Raw genomic sequence first — 17160 nt, forward strand, 5'->3', positions numbered from 1 at the left:
GGTGCTGAAACCTATCAACGACGTGTTGGCGGTGCTGAAACCTATCAACAATGTGTTGGCGGTGCTGAAACCTATCAATGACTTGTTGGCGGTGCTGAAACCTATCAATGACGTGTTGGCGGTGCTGAAACCTATCAATGACTTGTCGGCGGTGCTGAAACTTATCAATGACGTGTTGGCGGTGCTGAAACCTATCAGACGTGTTGTCTGTGCTGAAACCTATCAATGACGGCGTTGGCGGTGCAAAAAACCTATCAATGACGTGTTGGCGGTGCTGAAACCTATCAATGACTTGTCGGCGGTGCTGAAACCTATCAATGACGTGTTGGCGGTGCTGAAACCTATCAGACGTGTTGTCTGTGCTGAAACCTATCAATGACGGCGTTGGCGGTGCTGAAACCTATCAATGACGTGTTGGCGGTGCTGAAACCTATCAATGACGGCGTTGGCGGTGCTGAAACCTATCAATGACGGCGTTGGCTGTGCTGAAACCTATCAATGACGTGTTGGCGGTGCTGAAACCTTTCAATGACTTGTTGGCGGTGCTGAAACCTATCAATGACGTGTTGGCGGTGCTGAAACCTATCAATGACTTGTTGGCGGTGCTGAAACCTATCAATGACGTGTTGGCGGTGCTGAAACCTATCAATGACATGTTGGCGGTGCTGAAACCTATCAATGACGTGTTGGCGGTGCTGAAACCTATCAGACGTGTTGTCTGTGCTGAAACCTATCAATGACGGCATTGGCGGTGCTGAAACCTATCAATGACGATGTTGGCGGTGCAGAAGCCTATCAACTAGAGCGATACTGGGCACACAGCAAAAAGGCTTTTTTTATCCCCAAAAGGTTATGAAAAGCCAAACAGCCCAAAATCTCAAAATTGACCAGTGCATTTGCCTATAGTGTCTTGCTTAAACATTCATGATCAAATATTTATATGAAACTAAGCTTATAATCCTGCTTTCTTATGCAAGTTAAATCAAACTTTATTATGACTATACATATTAATATAATCAGTGATCCCTTGGCCACACTTGCTAATATTATCATCCAGGGCAAAGAAAGAAAATTACGGTGCAATAACAGCTACCGAAACATTCCCAGACTCCAAATCAATTTCATATTAAACTTGAATGTAACTGCATAACACAATTACTGATAATGGATGATTCTAACATGTAAGAACGAAGAACACTCCACGTGCAGCGAATGCATTCGATACGTATAATCACAGTAATTGGAAGTAATTTGCACACTGTCACTTCTGTTTAACGCAACATTAAATCATGAAATGTGAGTGTGTATTTGTCAAAAAGTCTTTAAAACTTGATTCCCTGTGACAAGCGTGTAGCACGGTGGTTAACCCTTGGTTATCAATTGTTCACGGACGTCACATCATTATTGATCTTAATCACATGCCGTAAATAACAACATAATTAGCATATGCTCTGATGGGAACAATAAAGAACGAGAACAAAGAAAGTTTATTGAAATGACAGTTACACAAATGAAAATCATGAGCAAAGTAAGCAATAACGGCTGGTCGTTTACCTATTAGATGGGTTAACCAGACCCTTCAGGCTGCTGGGATTGCGGATGAGTTTGTCCAATAAGCTGACGATCTCTTCGAATTTTGGCCGGCTGTTCCTGTCTTTCTGCCAGCAATCCATCATGAGATGATAGAGGGCGGTCGGGCAGTCCATGGGACCTGGGAGTCTGTAGTTCTCCTCCACTGCCTTTATCACCTGAGACAACAGAAAAGATTGCAACCACTTTACATTATGTTCCATAAAAAAAATATATATGATGTGCCCTACTTGTCCAAACACTGATTGTTCTGGTTCATGAACTGTTGCTGGGTAGCAGGTGGCAAAGTCAACACACTTGACCTTGCCATCTATGGCTTACAGAGGCAGATGGCTTCCTAGGCATCATTAACTGGCACCTTTTTAGTGAATTATTTGGATGCTCTAAATAGGCAGCAACAACAGTAACAGTATATAACATTTAAAAGTTTAGGGTCAGATTTTTTTTAACCCTCTGTTGCTGCCCGCGTGTCGGGCTGAAATGAACAAATTAGTATAATTTTTTTTTAATGAAACAATTGTCTTTTTTTAGTTAGATAATATTTTTGATTAAATTTTTTGTATTTTTAGGGGATTTTATGGTACTAAATTATATTTACGCAGCAGTTATAGTCCATTTATTAAATTTTTGAGCATGGACCGGAAAATTAAATTTCCAACTTAAACTGTCGTAAATCTTAAATGCTTTGGAGCACAGACTTAAGTTTGGTCTCTTTTTAAAGACGACACTTTGCAGATTATTTGTGAAGGGAAAAAAAGTTGTAAAAAAGTTGACTTGAAAAAAGTTATAACATGTTTATATGTATTGTTATGAAAAATGCACACAAAAAAAAGTTTAACAAAAAAAAAAAAATGAAATATAGATTTTCTAAATCAGGTTTTACTCTAAAACTTCAGACAATCAAAGCTATAAATCCAGTTGTGCTCCAAATTTGAGGTTGATGTCTCAAAAAATTAGCTTTCAGTAAGAGTTTGTTTGTGTGCAGTACTAAACCTTTCCACTAGATGCAAGTCGTCTCACATTCATTTCAAAGTGGTCATATTTGACCGTGAACAATACAAGTGTGACAATTTTTTTAGGACCATTTAACCTTTTCGAATGTCCAAGATATTTTGTTTGAGTTCACACAGCAAGTGCCAAAACCTTTACCAAGTTTTGCATCTTTTAGATTAAGTAAAACCTTAAAAAAAATATATATATATATATATTTAAAAAAAAGACCCAACAGAGGGTTAAAAGATTCAAAATTGTATTAAGGACGCATTAAATTGATCAAAAGTCACTGTAAAGACTTTTACATTGTTACAAAAAAAAAAAAAAAAAATATATATATATATATATATATACATATATTACGAATAAATGCTGTTCTTTTGAACTTTATTCATCAAAGAACTTTAAAAAAGCTTTACGATTAACAATGTAATAAGAAATGTTTCTTGAGCAGTAAATTAGTAAATTACAATGATTTCTGAAGGATCATGTGACACTGAAGATTGTTTTAAATTGATTTGAAATCTATTTAAATTAGTGCTAGGCAACGATTAATCACATTCAAAATAAAAGTTTGTGTTTACATAATATATGTGTGAGTACGGTGTATAATTATTTTGTATATGTAAATACACACACTTGCATGTATATATTTAAGAAAAATGTGTTATTTATATAAAATATAAATGATGTATATGTATGTATGTGTGTGTATATATATATATATATATATACATATATATATACACACATACATACACACACACACAAAATGTATTCATGCAAATATTTCTTAAATATATACAGGTATGTGTATAATTATAATTAAAATAATTATACACAGTACACACACATATATTATGTAAACACAAACTTTTATTTTGGATACGATTAATCGATGCCCAACACTAATTAAAAGTAAAGAACTGTTATTTACAATTATAATAGCATTTCAATATTACTGTTTTTACTGTACTTTGATCAGAATATTCTTCAGAATTTTCACAGATTATATCATATAATTAATGAACATGAATAGACAACTATGTTGTCCTACAGAGTGAATTTAATATGTCTATTTGATCAGTTGAACTTTTTGTGAGATTCGAAAAACCGGCAAGATAAACCCGAACTCTGAATCAACAAAGAGCGTCTCTCCTCTCCTCCAAGCTAAAATAAAATCCCCCCACACTCCCACATCACAATGAGCAACACTACATCAACAGCGGCTCCCTCGCGGAAAAGCCTCACAGAGAGAGAGCAGAAACAGACAGAGCGAGAGAAACACACAAGAGTCTGGCTGAGCAGAGGAAGCCGAGATCTGAGGGGAACCCTCAAGAAACTGTGAAATAAAACATCAAATAACTTTCCCTTCCCGAGTGTGTGTGAAACAGATTAATGATGGAGCGCAGAACGAGATGTGAGGCGCAGATGAAGCCGTCACTGGCAACTGTAAAGGAGGAAAAAAAAGGTCAGTCGTGCTTGATAAAACCATGACTGCTATGTGCACCTCCTTCTGGGATATGCTGGGAAAACATAAGCATCGCCTTGCGTTTCATCTCGGCCTGCAAATACACTTGTCATCTCACACGCTGACATATGACATGCGCATCTACATAACAAAAGACAGCGAGGCGGCTGCTCGGCATGTGCCTTTCGATATCTGTAGCTGTAATGGCTTAATATATGCAAACACAACTCAATAGCCTGTAGTAATAAAAATGGTCCTCATCTGTTATGTTTTTGCAACATAAACTTTTGTGTTTAACATGTAGGTGTATATTTTGTTTTGTTTTGGATAGACACTGATTCGTACACTGTTTCACACTTAAAAAAAATAAAAAAAATAACACATTTTTACCAAACATATTTCATTATAAAAAAATTAGGTTCTATTGAAATTTCTTTACTTCACTGAATCCTGAAAAAATGTATCACGGTTTACACAGAAATATGAAGCAGCTCAACTGTTTTCATCATTGATAATAATTAGGAATGTTTCTTGAGCATCAAATCATCATATTATAATGATCTCTGAAGGATCATGTGACACTGAAGCTTGGAGTAATGATGCTGAAAATTCAGCTTTGATCACAGGAATAAATTACATTTAAAACGTATTCAAAAAGAGCACAACAATTACTTTGTTTTTCATCACTTATATTATTTGAATAATTAACAAAAGACTTGAAGCAATATTTATTTATTTTTTAAATTAGAATTAAATATGTTGATACTTATATAAATATTTAGCTTTTTAAACAAATTAGTGTTTAAAATGCATTGCGCTGTGGTATAAAATTAGTTTCAAGACTGATTGTGACCCAATAAAATAGTCAAAATATTTTTTCTTAAATTAGACATTTTATTTATGAATTTATGTCATTTAATTAATCATTTATTATACACACAATACTGCATAAACTTCAACAGAGGTTACATAAAATAAATAAATAAAAGCTTTATTGGTCTTAATAAATACTGTATACTTACACTCAGGGTTATTATCGTTAACTAAAACTACAATTATTAAAAATAAAGCTGAAATAAAATAAAATATAAATTTTAGTTGAAAAACAAACTAAACGAAAATTAGAAATTATACCTTGGCAATAAACTGAAATAAGTTGAGTTTGAAGCACCAAAATTATTAACTATAAATAAACAAACACTGAAACTAACTAAAGCCAAAACTGAAAAAAAAAGCAATTCATAAATTACAATATATATATATATATATATATATATATATATATATATATATATATATATATATATATATATATATATATATATATATATATATAAATTGAATTGAAATTACTAAAAATTATACAAAAATTTGCATGAAAGCTAAAAATATATAAAAATATATAAAATGAATGCTAATTCAAAATATTAACAATAATGTTTAATAATTAATAATAAAACTATTATAAAACCAAAATAATAAAATAAAAAACACTATGCTTTATAAGCTGTCCATAAATTATGCTGTATGTTTCAGTGTCTATCCAAATGTTTAAAACAAAAATGTGGGATGTGTGCCAGTGAGATCATGTTTGTATTCAGTCAGAGACAGAAACAATAGATGCTGTAAGCTTCTGGTAAAAGCTACTGTACACAATGTCCAACACCAAACTCCATTACGCCCGGCAGATTTCAGTCTGCAGGGATCTCATGCTCTTTCCGTGCAGAAAAAGCCAAGAATAAAATCTCTGTGGCCAAAACCTGGTTTTCAACCCAAACACCCATTACCCAGCAACGTGTTCCTTTCCTCACATGACCTTTGACTCGACCGCAGGCAGATGTACCGCATTGGGAAAAAGAGTTGATCAACCCCCATCCCAACCCCAAAATCTGCATGGATCTCTGCCCACTGATGGGGTTCGATATGTCGGTTTAGCCCAGAGATTACCCTCACTTCCTGATCCATTTATAGACAGCATTCATTCGCTCTCATTTCCCCTAAGGCAAATCCGAGAGCATATGAGCGCTAAAAATGGCCATGGGAAGCAATTATTGTGTTGTGTTAAAATACTGCAGGGTAAAACTGCACTTTGGCTGTAACGCTGCCCTACACAGAATCTTTTCATAAATGTATGCCTAATAATCACTGGATGTAAGAGAGGATAATATTTATATAAATAACAGCTACACTGAAAAGAATTGCTGTAGAAACAATTGTCACTCAGAAGTTGCTATTAATTTCACAAACAATTAAAAAGAAACAGCATGGAACACATTGAATTGAATGTAAAATTTTGAAGTGTTTTTCATATAAAATGTACTTAAATTATTTTTGTTTTATTTATTACAAAAAAAAACCGGTCACTATCACACCAGTAGGACGTTTGCAATTACATATGTTTAACAACTTTACATTTATAATTTTTTTTGTAGGCCAGTCAATTTTGACCGGGAACACCACAAGTGTAACAAGGTGGGTTAAAATATGCTTAAAACTGAGAAGTTTTTCCTTTAAGCTTTCCACGTACAGACAACCCCATTGTCAAAATGATCTCTCTTCACACGGATCCGCGAAAACGACTAAAAACGCTGTATTCTGCTGCCAGGCCATTAGATGGCGATGAAACACTATAGACTGAACACGTAATACGCATGTGCATGACGTCATCATCTTCAGAGATTAGTGTTTTTGCTGTTTACACGGAGACTGTTTTCAAAGGAGCTTGTTTACATGACACCGTTTACAACTAAAAACATGATTTTTTTTAATGCGTTTTGCGCGTTCGTTTACATAACAGCAATTTGGGTGTCTGAAAACACAAACTTTAAAAAAAAAAAGTTACTGAAAATGGTCTCCGTGTAAAAAACAAAAACGCGAATCTCTGAAGACGATGACGTCATGCACATGCCTATTACGTGTTCAGTCTATAGTGTTTCATTGCCATCTAATGGCCTGGCAGCAGAATACAGTGTTTTTAGTCGTTTTCACGGATCCGTGTGAATGGGGATCGTTTTTACAACGGTGTCGTCTGTACGCTGAAAACTCAAAGGAAAAACTTCTCCATTTTAAGCATATCGTTGTCATATAAACGTACCCAAAAACTTGCACTTTGAAAATACTATTTTCAAACGTTTGCATTTTCAGGCATCCAAAACGCCGTTGTCGTGTAAATCTACGTCCAAAACGCATACAATTTTTTACTTTTTTAGTTGAAAGCGGTACGGTGTAAACAGCCCCTTAGTCCAATATGCGATAACGTTAACCAGCATTTTCGGGAAGAAGAAAATCCTGTCTGTGTCAGAATGACCCAAACACAACATGAGGGTTAAAAAGACCAAATCTAAGTTTGTGTTCCAGTATTGAAGAGCATTCAATATTTATAACATTTTAAGTTAGAATTGTCTTTTTTAGGTCTTTGATCAAAAAGTGGGATTGACAGATTCAATTGTTTTCAATGTCTTCACTTACAAATACTTTATGTAGCACCAATAATACCACATTTGTACAGAATTTGATAGAATTCTGGTCTCGTTCTGACTTACGTCTTGATTGCTCATCTCCCAGTATGGTCTCTCGCCGTATGACATCACTTCCCACATAACAATGCCGTAGCTCCACACGTCACTGGCTGAGGTGAATTTCCTGTAGGCGATGGCCTCTGGAGCCGTCCACCTGATGGGAATCTTCCCTCCCTGCAAGACAAACCACATGCTGAATACCACGTCTCAGATCAGAAACGGGTTTTGTCAAAACATCTTAAAGGGTGATTATCACTGGGAAAGAATGCTGTCAGCCTGGAAAATTGACAGGAAGCATTCTGTCTGTGGACGGCTGTTGCATGATAATCGCTAATTGACTGTCCTGGTGTTAGCGCTCTCAATTTCTGTAGGCAACTCGCGCACTGGGGAGACGTGTCTTAATTTACTTTGTCGACAGTTCACACACATCCACGCACACGTGAAATGCTTTCTTCAGTGTTACTTTGACACACCAAAACATGAAACAAAGATGACAAGAAAAGAAAAGAAAAAAACTATGCTAATTATGACAGCCACCACCAAACCTCTAATAATCCTCTTTCAGAATAAGGCCCAAGATAAATCCCTTCATCAGTACTCAACCATAATTTATTTTCTCTGTAGAATAGATTTTTTTTTCTTGCTCTGGCAAAATTGAAAATTCTTGATGTGTTTTAGCAACAAATATTTTATTAAAGTGTCCCTTTTATGCTATTATGCTAATTTTGTTTTTGAGGTCTTCTACAATAGGTTTACATGCATTATTATATCCATTGTACATCACCTCATTTCTCAAAGAGTCTGAACATGGTTTGTTAAAAGATTCAGTCTCTCTAAACCCCTCCTTACTGCCAGCCTATGGTCCAGTCTGTTGTGAATGGTCAGCTGGCCCAGCTTGTTGTGATTGGTCTACTCTGCTCTGATTGGTCAGATGGCACAGCCTGTTGTGATTGGTCTACTCTGCTCTGATTGCTCAGATGACCCAGTCTGTTGTGATTGGTCTACTCTGCTCTGATTGGTCAGATGACCCAGTCTGTTGTGATTGGTCTACTCTGCTCTGATTGGTCAGATGGCCCAGCCTGTTGTGATTGGTCTACTCTGCTCTGATTGGTCAGATGACCCAGCCTGTTGTGATTGGTCTACTCTGCTGTGATTGTTCAGATGACCCAGTCTGTTGTGATTGGTCTACTCTGCTCTGATTGGTCAGATGGCCCAGTCTTTTGAGATTGGTCTACTCTGCTCTGATTGGTCAGATGGCCCAGTCTTTTGAGATTGGTCTACTCTGCTCTGATTGGTCAGATGGCCCAGTCTTTTGAGATTGGTCTACTCTGCTCTGATTGGTCAGATGACCCAGTCATTTGTGATTGGTCTACTCTGCTCTGATTGGTCACATTGCCCAGTCTGTTGTGATTTGTCCACCACTTACGGCATGTGTCAGAAACAAAACGCTCATAACCATTTCTAAGGAGCTCTTCCTCAGCAGTTGTTAAAAGCACTTGAAAATTAGAAAAAGCAAAAAAGCGGCACTTTAAGAATTGTTTAAGAGTTACAAATTTGTCATAACTTTTCTGAATGCAGCCCCTGGATTGTTTATGCACCCTTCACTAAAATAATTATGCAAATCACTGCAAAAAGGGCTGCTAAACAATTTGCATGGTAGATTTTGCAGGTTAGTTCTGGGTGCTGAGTTGTGAAGGAGACAATCACATACCATCTAAAATGCCCTCGATGCAATCTGAGACGGTGTCCAGCTTATTACTTTACTGCATTATTAGAGAGCAGGAAGGGTGTTCAGGAAAAGTAGGATGATATTGGCACTGGGTTTGAATAGGGTTTTAAAACAAAGGCCTGCTGGGAGGAAGCTAATAGATGCAAGATGTAGTAGGCTAGCCTGTGTTAATGCTCTGAAGCACGTACGCGGGTTGTGTAGGCCGCCTCTGGGTCGTCCTCCAGCACTCTCGACAAGCCGAAGTCGGACACCTTACACACCAGGTTGCTGTTGACCAGAATGTTGCGGGCTGCTAGGTCACGGTGCACATATCCCATCTCAGAGAGGTAGCGCATTCCCGAAGCAATGCCTCGCATCATGCCAACCAACTGGATGACTGTGAACTGACCGTCATTCTTCTGTTGGAGCAGTGAAGACACATACTACGTATGAATAAGAATGTAATATATCAAATTAAATCAGGAAGATTGGCTAATTGTACAAACTCCATTCCAAGTAAGGTATCACTTTATTTTAGAGTGTCCCTGTTACATCAGAATCAGAAAGAATATTATTGCCTTTATTGCATACAAAATGAATTTTCCTCTGCAAATTAAGCTGCCAGTGTACACATATAAAAACAACAACAAGACTCATAATAATAAAAGTAAGAATAAACATATGAAAAGTGTAAAGGCCAATTCACACCGCACAGACAAACACCAACAAACATGTTAGTTGGGTTTTGTCGGATCAGTGTGTTACACCCAACTGAACATGTTCAATGAGCGTTTGTTGGTGTCTGTTGGGCCAGTGTGAACATGACCGTTATTTTTCATCAAATTCTAAATCCAACGGCCAACTTGTTTGTTGGAGTTTGTCTGTGTGGTGTGCATTGGCCTTAGGACACAAAAGTGGCATATTTACAGATATTGATTATATTTACTGTTAACAGTATTAAGGATAATGCATATAAGTGAATTGAAAAAAAATTGCACTAAACAGTGTGAGTATTGCTCAAAGAGAGGCCTTTGGGGGTATTTAACAGTTCATACTGTAAATATAGTAATATGCATAATTAAGCAACTAACACTAAACCAAACCCTACTTCTAAACATATAGTATACGCGAATAAGTTAATTATAGTATAGTATGTTAATTAATATTACTCAGTAACTATGTGTAATTACATTGTAACAAGGACACATTCAAATAAAGGGTTACACTTAATAGTACTGAATACTATTAAGCAACTACATGTACTTAGTATATTAGGATTTGGTTGAGGGTTAGTTGCATGAATTTATGCATAATTTACTGTTAATACTATTGTAAGTACATGTACCATCCATATGTAACAAGGACACTGTAAAATGAAGTATTACCAAATAAAGTGTAACCTAAAATATTATACTGTTTCTGTGTACCGGTAATTACACATCACTGGCATTTTAAGTGTACGTTTTTCATGACGTTTCCATACATTTCATAGAACGATGTTTGTTGATGAATGTCATAGTAGTGTCTTTATTGACTGTACTTCCAAAAAGCAGAAACTGTACCTTCAAAAAGGTGTCAAGGGATCCATTCTCCATATATTCTGTTATTATCATCACTGGTTTACCTTGCGGAAATGAATAACACTCAGTTCAGGGAATTGCTATGTTATTATTATGTGACACATTAAATTATAGCCAAAAAACAAACCGATAAAACATTAAACCATCCAGGTTTTCAGCACTTGTTCCACATTCAGACTGTGGGAGTTTCTAGTTATTAGCATAAACACGAGTGCAACTTTATGCTATTGTTGGTGCTAGAACGTTCGATATAAAGACTCCAAATTTGCTGTGGTTAGTGTTCAGACTATCCTCTATTTGCGTGCCAAATGTCACAACTTTTTACCATATGGTGCTATGTGTTGCCACAGACTTCCATGGTGGAATAATAATAATAATAACACTGACGATTACAGGAGGGGTCTTCACCCTTGGCAATATAATTTGCTATCGGCACCACTAGATGTAATGAATAATAATTATTCATACTGTGAAAGTACTGAGCTGATCTTAAGCAAAATGAAGTTTCTAACTTTGAATTGATCATAATAATGAAATAAAGATAACATGCAATAATTTTCAGTAATAATCATGTTCAAAAGACTCACTCTTGGTGACCACCCCCTTCAGGTGTATGATGTTGGGATGGTCGAACTGGCCCATGATGCTGGCCTCTCCCAGGAAGTCCCGCCTCTGCTTCTCGGTGTAACCGGCTTTCAGAGTTTTAATGGCCACTGGGATCTCTCTCTTCCCTGGCTGCCGAAGCAAACCACTGCACACCTCACCAAACTCTCCTGCAACCGGAAGGCACAGCCATCAATGAACCGCGGCACGGAAGAGCCAGACAATGAAACGCCTCATTGTGCTTGGGCAGATTTCCCTCGTGAAGCGACAAAGTGCAAAATTACTGAGGTATGAACTTGCTTCCTTCGGAACGAATAAAGTCTGGCAGTGGAATGCTTCCAGAGCAAGATTTTATACAAAATGTTTAGCCCAAGCCTCTTGTTTCGAGGATTTTAACTGTGAAAAGAGCTGGACAGATTTCATCAAACACAATATGTGACCATGGACCACAAAACCAGTCACATTGGTCAATTTTTTCAATTGAGATTTATACATCACATAAAAGCTGAATAAATAAGCTTTCCATTGATGTATGGTTTGTTAGGATAGGACGATATGTGGCCGAGATACAACTACCTGAAAATCTGGAATCTGAGGGTGCAAAAAAAAAGATTTTTGGCATAAAAGAAAAATTGATAATTATATAATGTATTGTTGCCAATGCCACAAATATACCTGTGCGACTTGTGACTCGTTTTGTGATCCAGGGTCACAAATGCTATGAACAGTCAGTCATAAAGATGAGTTTTGAAAAACAAATTGGAATTTGGGGCTCCAAACCATTATACATTTCCATTTAGGCGGTGAGTATTTCACATGTAACCTAATTTGAATTTTGTTTTGTTTGACTTGCACATAACTCACTCACCAGCTCCAATAACCCTCTCGATGGTGATACAGGAAACATCAATCTCCTTGGCGAACTCGTGGACAGCCTGGTTGGGATCTTCGTAGGTGTGGGGATCGATATATGTGCGGACCGCTGGGAATTTGACTGTGATGAAGTGAGAGAGGATAAGAAACAGAGAAAAAGAGGATGAAATGTTGATTCCTGGCACTTCACAGCTCTTGGGTTGGGTTATGTGATATCACGGAAGAAGATGCATGCAGGAATGACGGGGAGATGTTTGAGGTTTCATCTCTGGAGACCATGTTTGTTCTTCCCTGCTGCGCCAAGCACAACATAGTGATGGATTACGCTAGGACTACATAATAAGAATAAGCCAAAATGTGCCACACTTCTATTGGGCCACTTCTATACTGCCACTGTGTTAATGTGTACGTGGTTAGTGTGGTTGTAGCCTCATGGGACGATGAGTTTTTCAGATTACGGATGGGTGTCCAAGTAACTGTAATGATAATAAACAGCAAATAATGTAAGTGTATGGTATTTTTTGATCACCCTTCTATTGCCAGAGAATATTACTACTAATTATATTATTATTATTTAAAAAAAAAAAAAAATGATGTAGATGTTAATAACTTTGCAATTAATAATACATTATTAACAATAAAACAATAATAATATTAATTTGTTTTAATTATGAATATTATTTGTATTGTTGTTGTAGTATTTTGTTGTTGTAATGTTTTATATAATACTAATAATATTAACACAAATAATTAACATTAATGATAATATTTTAGTATTAACAACACTATTATTATTATTAGCAAAACAAATGTTGTAGGTGTAAATAACTTATAAACAAAATTAAAAAAACAAAAACAATAATACTATTATTTTAGTTTTCCTTTTAATTATGATTTTTATTTATATTATTGTTGTTGTCTATGATGTTGTTGTATTTGTGTATTTTGTTGTAGTTTTGATATATTAATAATGTTAATATGATTAATAATAATACTTTATATTAATTATAATAATGTACTTTTATTAACAAAACTATTATTTGCTGTAGTAGTGGTTCAAACAATTTTTATGGTTGTTAATAACTGTGTAATTAATACAAATATATGTATTACTAACAACATAACCCTATTTTTTTATGCTTACTATCAGTATTATTATTATTATTATTATTAATAGTAGTAGTATTACTAAAAATGTTAATAGTTGTTTATTAATTACAACTTTGGAATTAATAATAATATATGTATTACTAACAACAAAACAATAATACTATTCTTTTTTTTATTATGCTTAGCCTATTATTATTATTATCATTATTATTGTTGTTGTTGTTGCTGTATTTTGTTGTTGTAATTTTGATATATTGTTGTCTTTGCTATTAACAAAACAATTGTTATTAGTAGTATTATTATTATTCACTGATTGGCAATATAATTGGCATTTGGCAAAACTACTTGTAATGAATAATTATATTTTATATTTTAATTTTTTGAATTGAAAGGAATATTTATGTTTTTCCAGTGTGTGTACCATAATCACATATGCTGATGGTACTTTGTGCAACAAAACAAAACAAAAAATATATTTGTTTTTCCTCAGAGAGGAAATCCCTTGATTTAATATAAATAGATAATATAATAGCAATAAAAACAACCCGAGGGCTGTAAAAGTCCTGTTAAACAAAACCCACTCATGCCGAACTGCCTTGACGTCATGTTTGCCCTCATGAATGGAGCTTATGAGAGGATGATACTAGCCAACTGAACTCTGAATGAACCCAAATGTGTCTGTCTGCTCCTTTCTGTTACACTTACTGTGACCGTTGTGGAAGTGCATCTTCTCCTCGTCTGGATCCTGCTTGGCTTTACTGTAGCCACAACGTCTGTAAAAAACAAGACCTGCGTTATTCTTTATACAACATTTCTCTAAAAAAACACCCCCACCCCCCCACTCATTTTCCCTCATTTCTAGATTCAATTCTACTAAATGAATCGCATAGTGAAGGAGGGGTAGTAAACAGAGTGGATACGGGGCTGGTAATGGCTTTATCTGCTTTCAGCACAAGAATACTCTAGAGAGGACTATCCAAACATGCACGCATGCAATATGACAGCAGTCTTAAGTGAACCCAATGCATCACAGTGTTTTATCTGCCAGCAGTCAGTGTTTGTTTATTTGTGTGTGTGTGTGTACATCCAGCCACAATCAACTAGAATAAACAAGGCATTATCCACTTCAGAAGTGCAGAAGTGAGATACAGACAGTAGGGTAAACACTATTTGTAAGTTATCACTGTATATTATCTTATATTCGTATTTGTTATATATATATATATATATATATATATATATATATATATATTAGGGCTGTCAGTTAAACGCGTTATTAACGGCGTTAACGCAAAACCATTTTAACGCGATTAATTTTTTTATCGCGAGATTAACGGTCTTTTTGGTCTAGCAAACTTTGTAGTTTTTTTCACATGCTTTTGCAACAGGATCCGGCATGCGCGGCGCTGCGCTATGAAACCCATTCATTTCAAGGGCTTGCGCCGTGCGAGGACGTTTTGTTGCTTCGTCGACCAAAGCGCAAGTGGATCTAGCTAGACCGGAAACAAAACAACAGGCACGCGCACACACACTTGTTTGGGCTTGCGAGCCGGCCAAATAGGTTAAAGTTACATTTTGAGTGGATGAGGAGCGCGAGACGCCAAAATGGATGCCAATAAGATTCTGAATGGAAAGTTTACTTTTAAAAAGTTGCCAAATGGTTCCATTGACTAGACCAAAGTGATATGTGTGTTTTGTCGTTATGAACTGAGCTATCATCATCGCAGCACGTCCAGTCTGAAATACCACTTGATGATGGCCAAGCACACACACACACCTGATGCGAATTCTCCGCCCCCTCGTCAATATCAGTACCTCGTCAGTATTTCTTTCACCCTTTTATTGATGGACAGTGTTACATTGTGTTACAAAGAAATTATTTGCTCCAAGTGAGAATGTTAGTGTGAAATTGAACACAGTATTGCCTATGTTGTTTTCAATAAAAAAAAATTTGCACAAAGCAAGCAATCCACTTTTTTCATGTTGATAAGAGCATTAAAATGAGAAAAAATAATGAACAAAAAGAAATCAAGAGACATTTAGAATAGATAGAAATGTGCGATTAATCGCGAGTTAACTATGACATTAATGCGATTAATCGCGATTAAATATTTTAATCGTTTGACAGCACTAATATATATATATATATATATATATATATATATATATATATATGTTATTTTTTTACTGCATTAAAAATTTACATATCATGTAATTAATATGATTACCAATTTAATGACAGTTATAATTATAAAAAATATGATTAATAATGATTCTAGGATACGTTCCAAATTGGATACTACAGTATTTTTTACAGTATTCCACAGTATGGGAGTTTTCTGCAGTACACAGATTCATACTATATATTACATACTGCAAGCAGCCAAAGGAAACAGTATGCAATATGCAGCAATAAAGAACAAAGCCGTAAAGAGCATTGCATTGTGGGATACAGAATGTCACACAGTGTGCTGTGATTGTGTACTTGGCAAAATTAGTTAATGCTAATGGCAATATGTAACTGTAACTATTGGCAGCATAGAGTATATATTATGCAGCACACTAGTATTTCAATATGAGCAAATCCACCATGTATTCACCATGTACTGGATATTTATGAATGACAGTTTATGCCCCATTTTTCCAAAAAAAAATTAAGAAATTTCCCTTTCAGGCAGATCCCTGCTCTGTTTAGGAGTATATTGTAGACAACTCTCCTTGTGTGAGTGTGTGTAGTCCCGTAGGATGGGTTTGTATGGCTCCAGCCCCAGGGGAGGTACACACAGTTCACACACTAGTGCAGAGCTTATGAGTTTGTCTGACCAGTATGTCAACCCTGAAGCCCCGCCTCTTCCTGCGCTCTACTTCCTGCGCTCCACTTTCTTCTGCTGTTTTTGATTGAAACTCTAAAAGTCTAAAAGTCAATGGCGGTATTTTTTTTTTGTTGTTGTTGTTATTTAAAGAGTGCGTTAGTAATATGCGGGGCCACAACGTGTGTACACTTTGTCCCGTAGATGGTCTGCTTGCTTTTAAAGGGAATGGGAAATGAGACTCTGATTGGTTAATTACACGTTACGCCCAAAACACACACATTACTCATTAAGAGAAAAGGGACAACCCTTTTAGACCATGCGGGAGATATATAATGGGAGATATATATATATATATATATACAGTGTTGGGAGTAACGCGTTACAAAAGTAATGCATTACAGTAACATATTACTTTTTGCTGTAACGCAGTAGTGTAAGGCATTACTTATCAATTTTCAGTAATATTTTACTCGGTACATGTTCAGTAAGGCTTGCGTTACAACAGACTTTTAGTTTTAATTGTAAAACAAACAACAACAAAAAACAGCAAGGCCGCGAGACATTAACGAATGAAAAATGCAAATAGCCTAGGCTAAATTACCTGTTCGTGGTCAGTCAATAGCCGCGTGTGGTGTCCAAGTCTGTAAATAAAGACTAAATGGCAGCGTCTGATATATATTTGTATAGCGATTTATTTTTTACAGAAGTGCCGTGAGGTATGATTTCGGCTTCTGTGCTCGCCAGTGGAAAAGCAGCTAATGGTGAAGATGGCATGAAGAAAACTATACATTCGCGAGATGGACGTATGAGCATTAGGCTATTCGTTCTGTGTTTTCTTTCTAAACAGTTAGGCTATGTTTATGTGGTATTTTTCATGTTTTCATCACGCAATCATGTTTTT

The 17160-nt window shown here is 35.8% G+C and overlaps 1 protein-coding gene across 1 annotated transcript in view; it reads right to left on the reverse strand.

Moving 5' to 3' along the window:
* epha5 (EPH receptor A5) overlaps nucleotides 1–17160 on the reverse strand; it is a 105851-nt gene that overhangs the window by 4785 nt on the left and 83906 nt on the right. The window contains exons 9-15 of the mRNA XM_077243266.1: nucleotides 14152–14219; nucleotides 12332–12457; nucleotides 11448–11633; nucleotides 10843–10904; nucleotides 9490–9699; nucleotides 7597–7746; nucleotides 1555–1748 (exon numbers count right to left, since the gene is read on the reverse strand). Coding sequence (XP_077099381.1) covers nucleotides 1555–1748; nucleotides 7597–7746; nucleotides 9490–9699; nucleotides 10843–10904; nucleotides 11448–11633; nucleotides 12332–12457; nucleotides 14152–14219 — 996 coding nt within the window. The remainder of the gene's footprint in view (nucleotides 1–1554; nucleotides 1749–7596; nucleotides 7747–9489; nucleotides 9700–10842; nucleotides 10905–11447; nucleotides 11634–12331; nucleotides 12458–14151; nucleotides 14220–17160) is intronic.

Source organism: Siphateles boraxobius, unplaced genomic scaffold (genome assembly GCF_051911475.1).
Source record: "Siphateles boraxobius isolate OS27281-9 unplaced genomic scaffold, OSU_SipBor_1 25, whole genome shotgun sequence".
Lineage (NCBI taxonomy): Eukaryota > Metazoa > Chordata > Actinopteri > Cypriniformes > Leuciscidae > Siphateles > Siphateles boraxobius.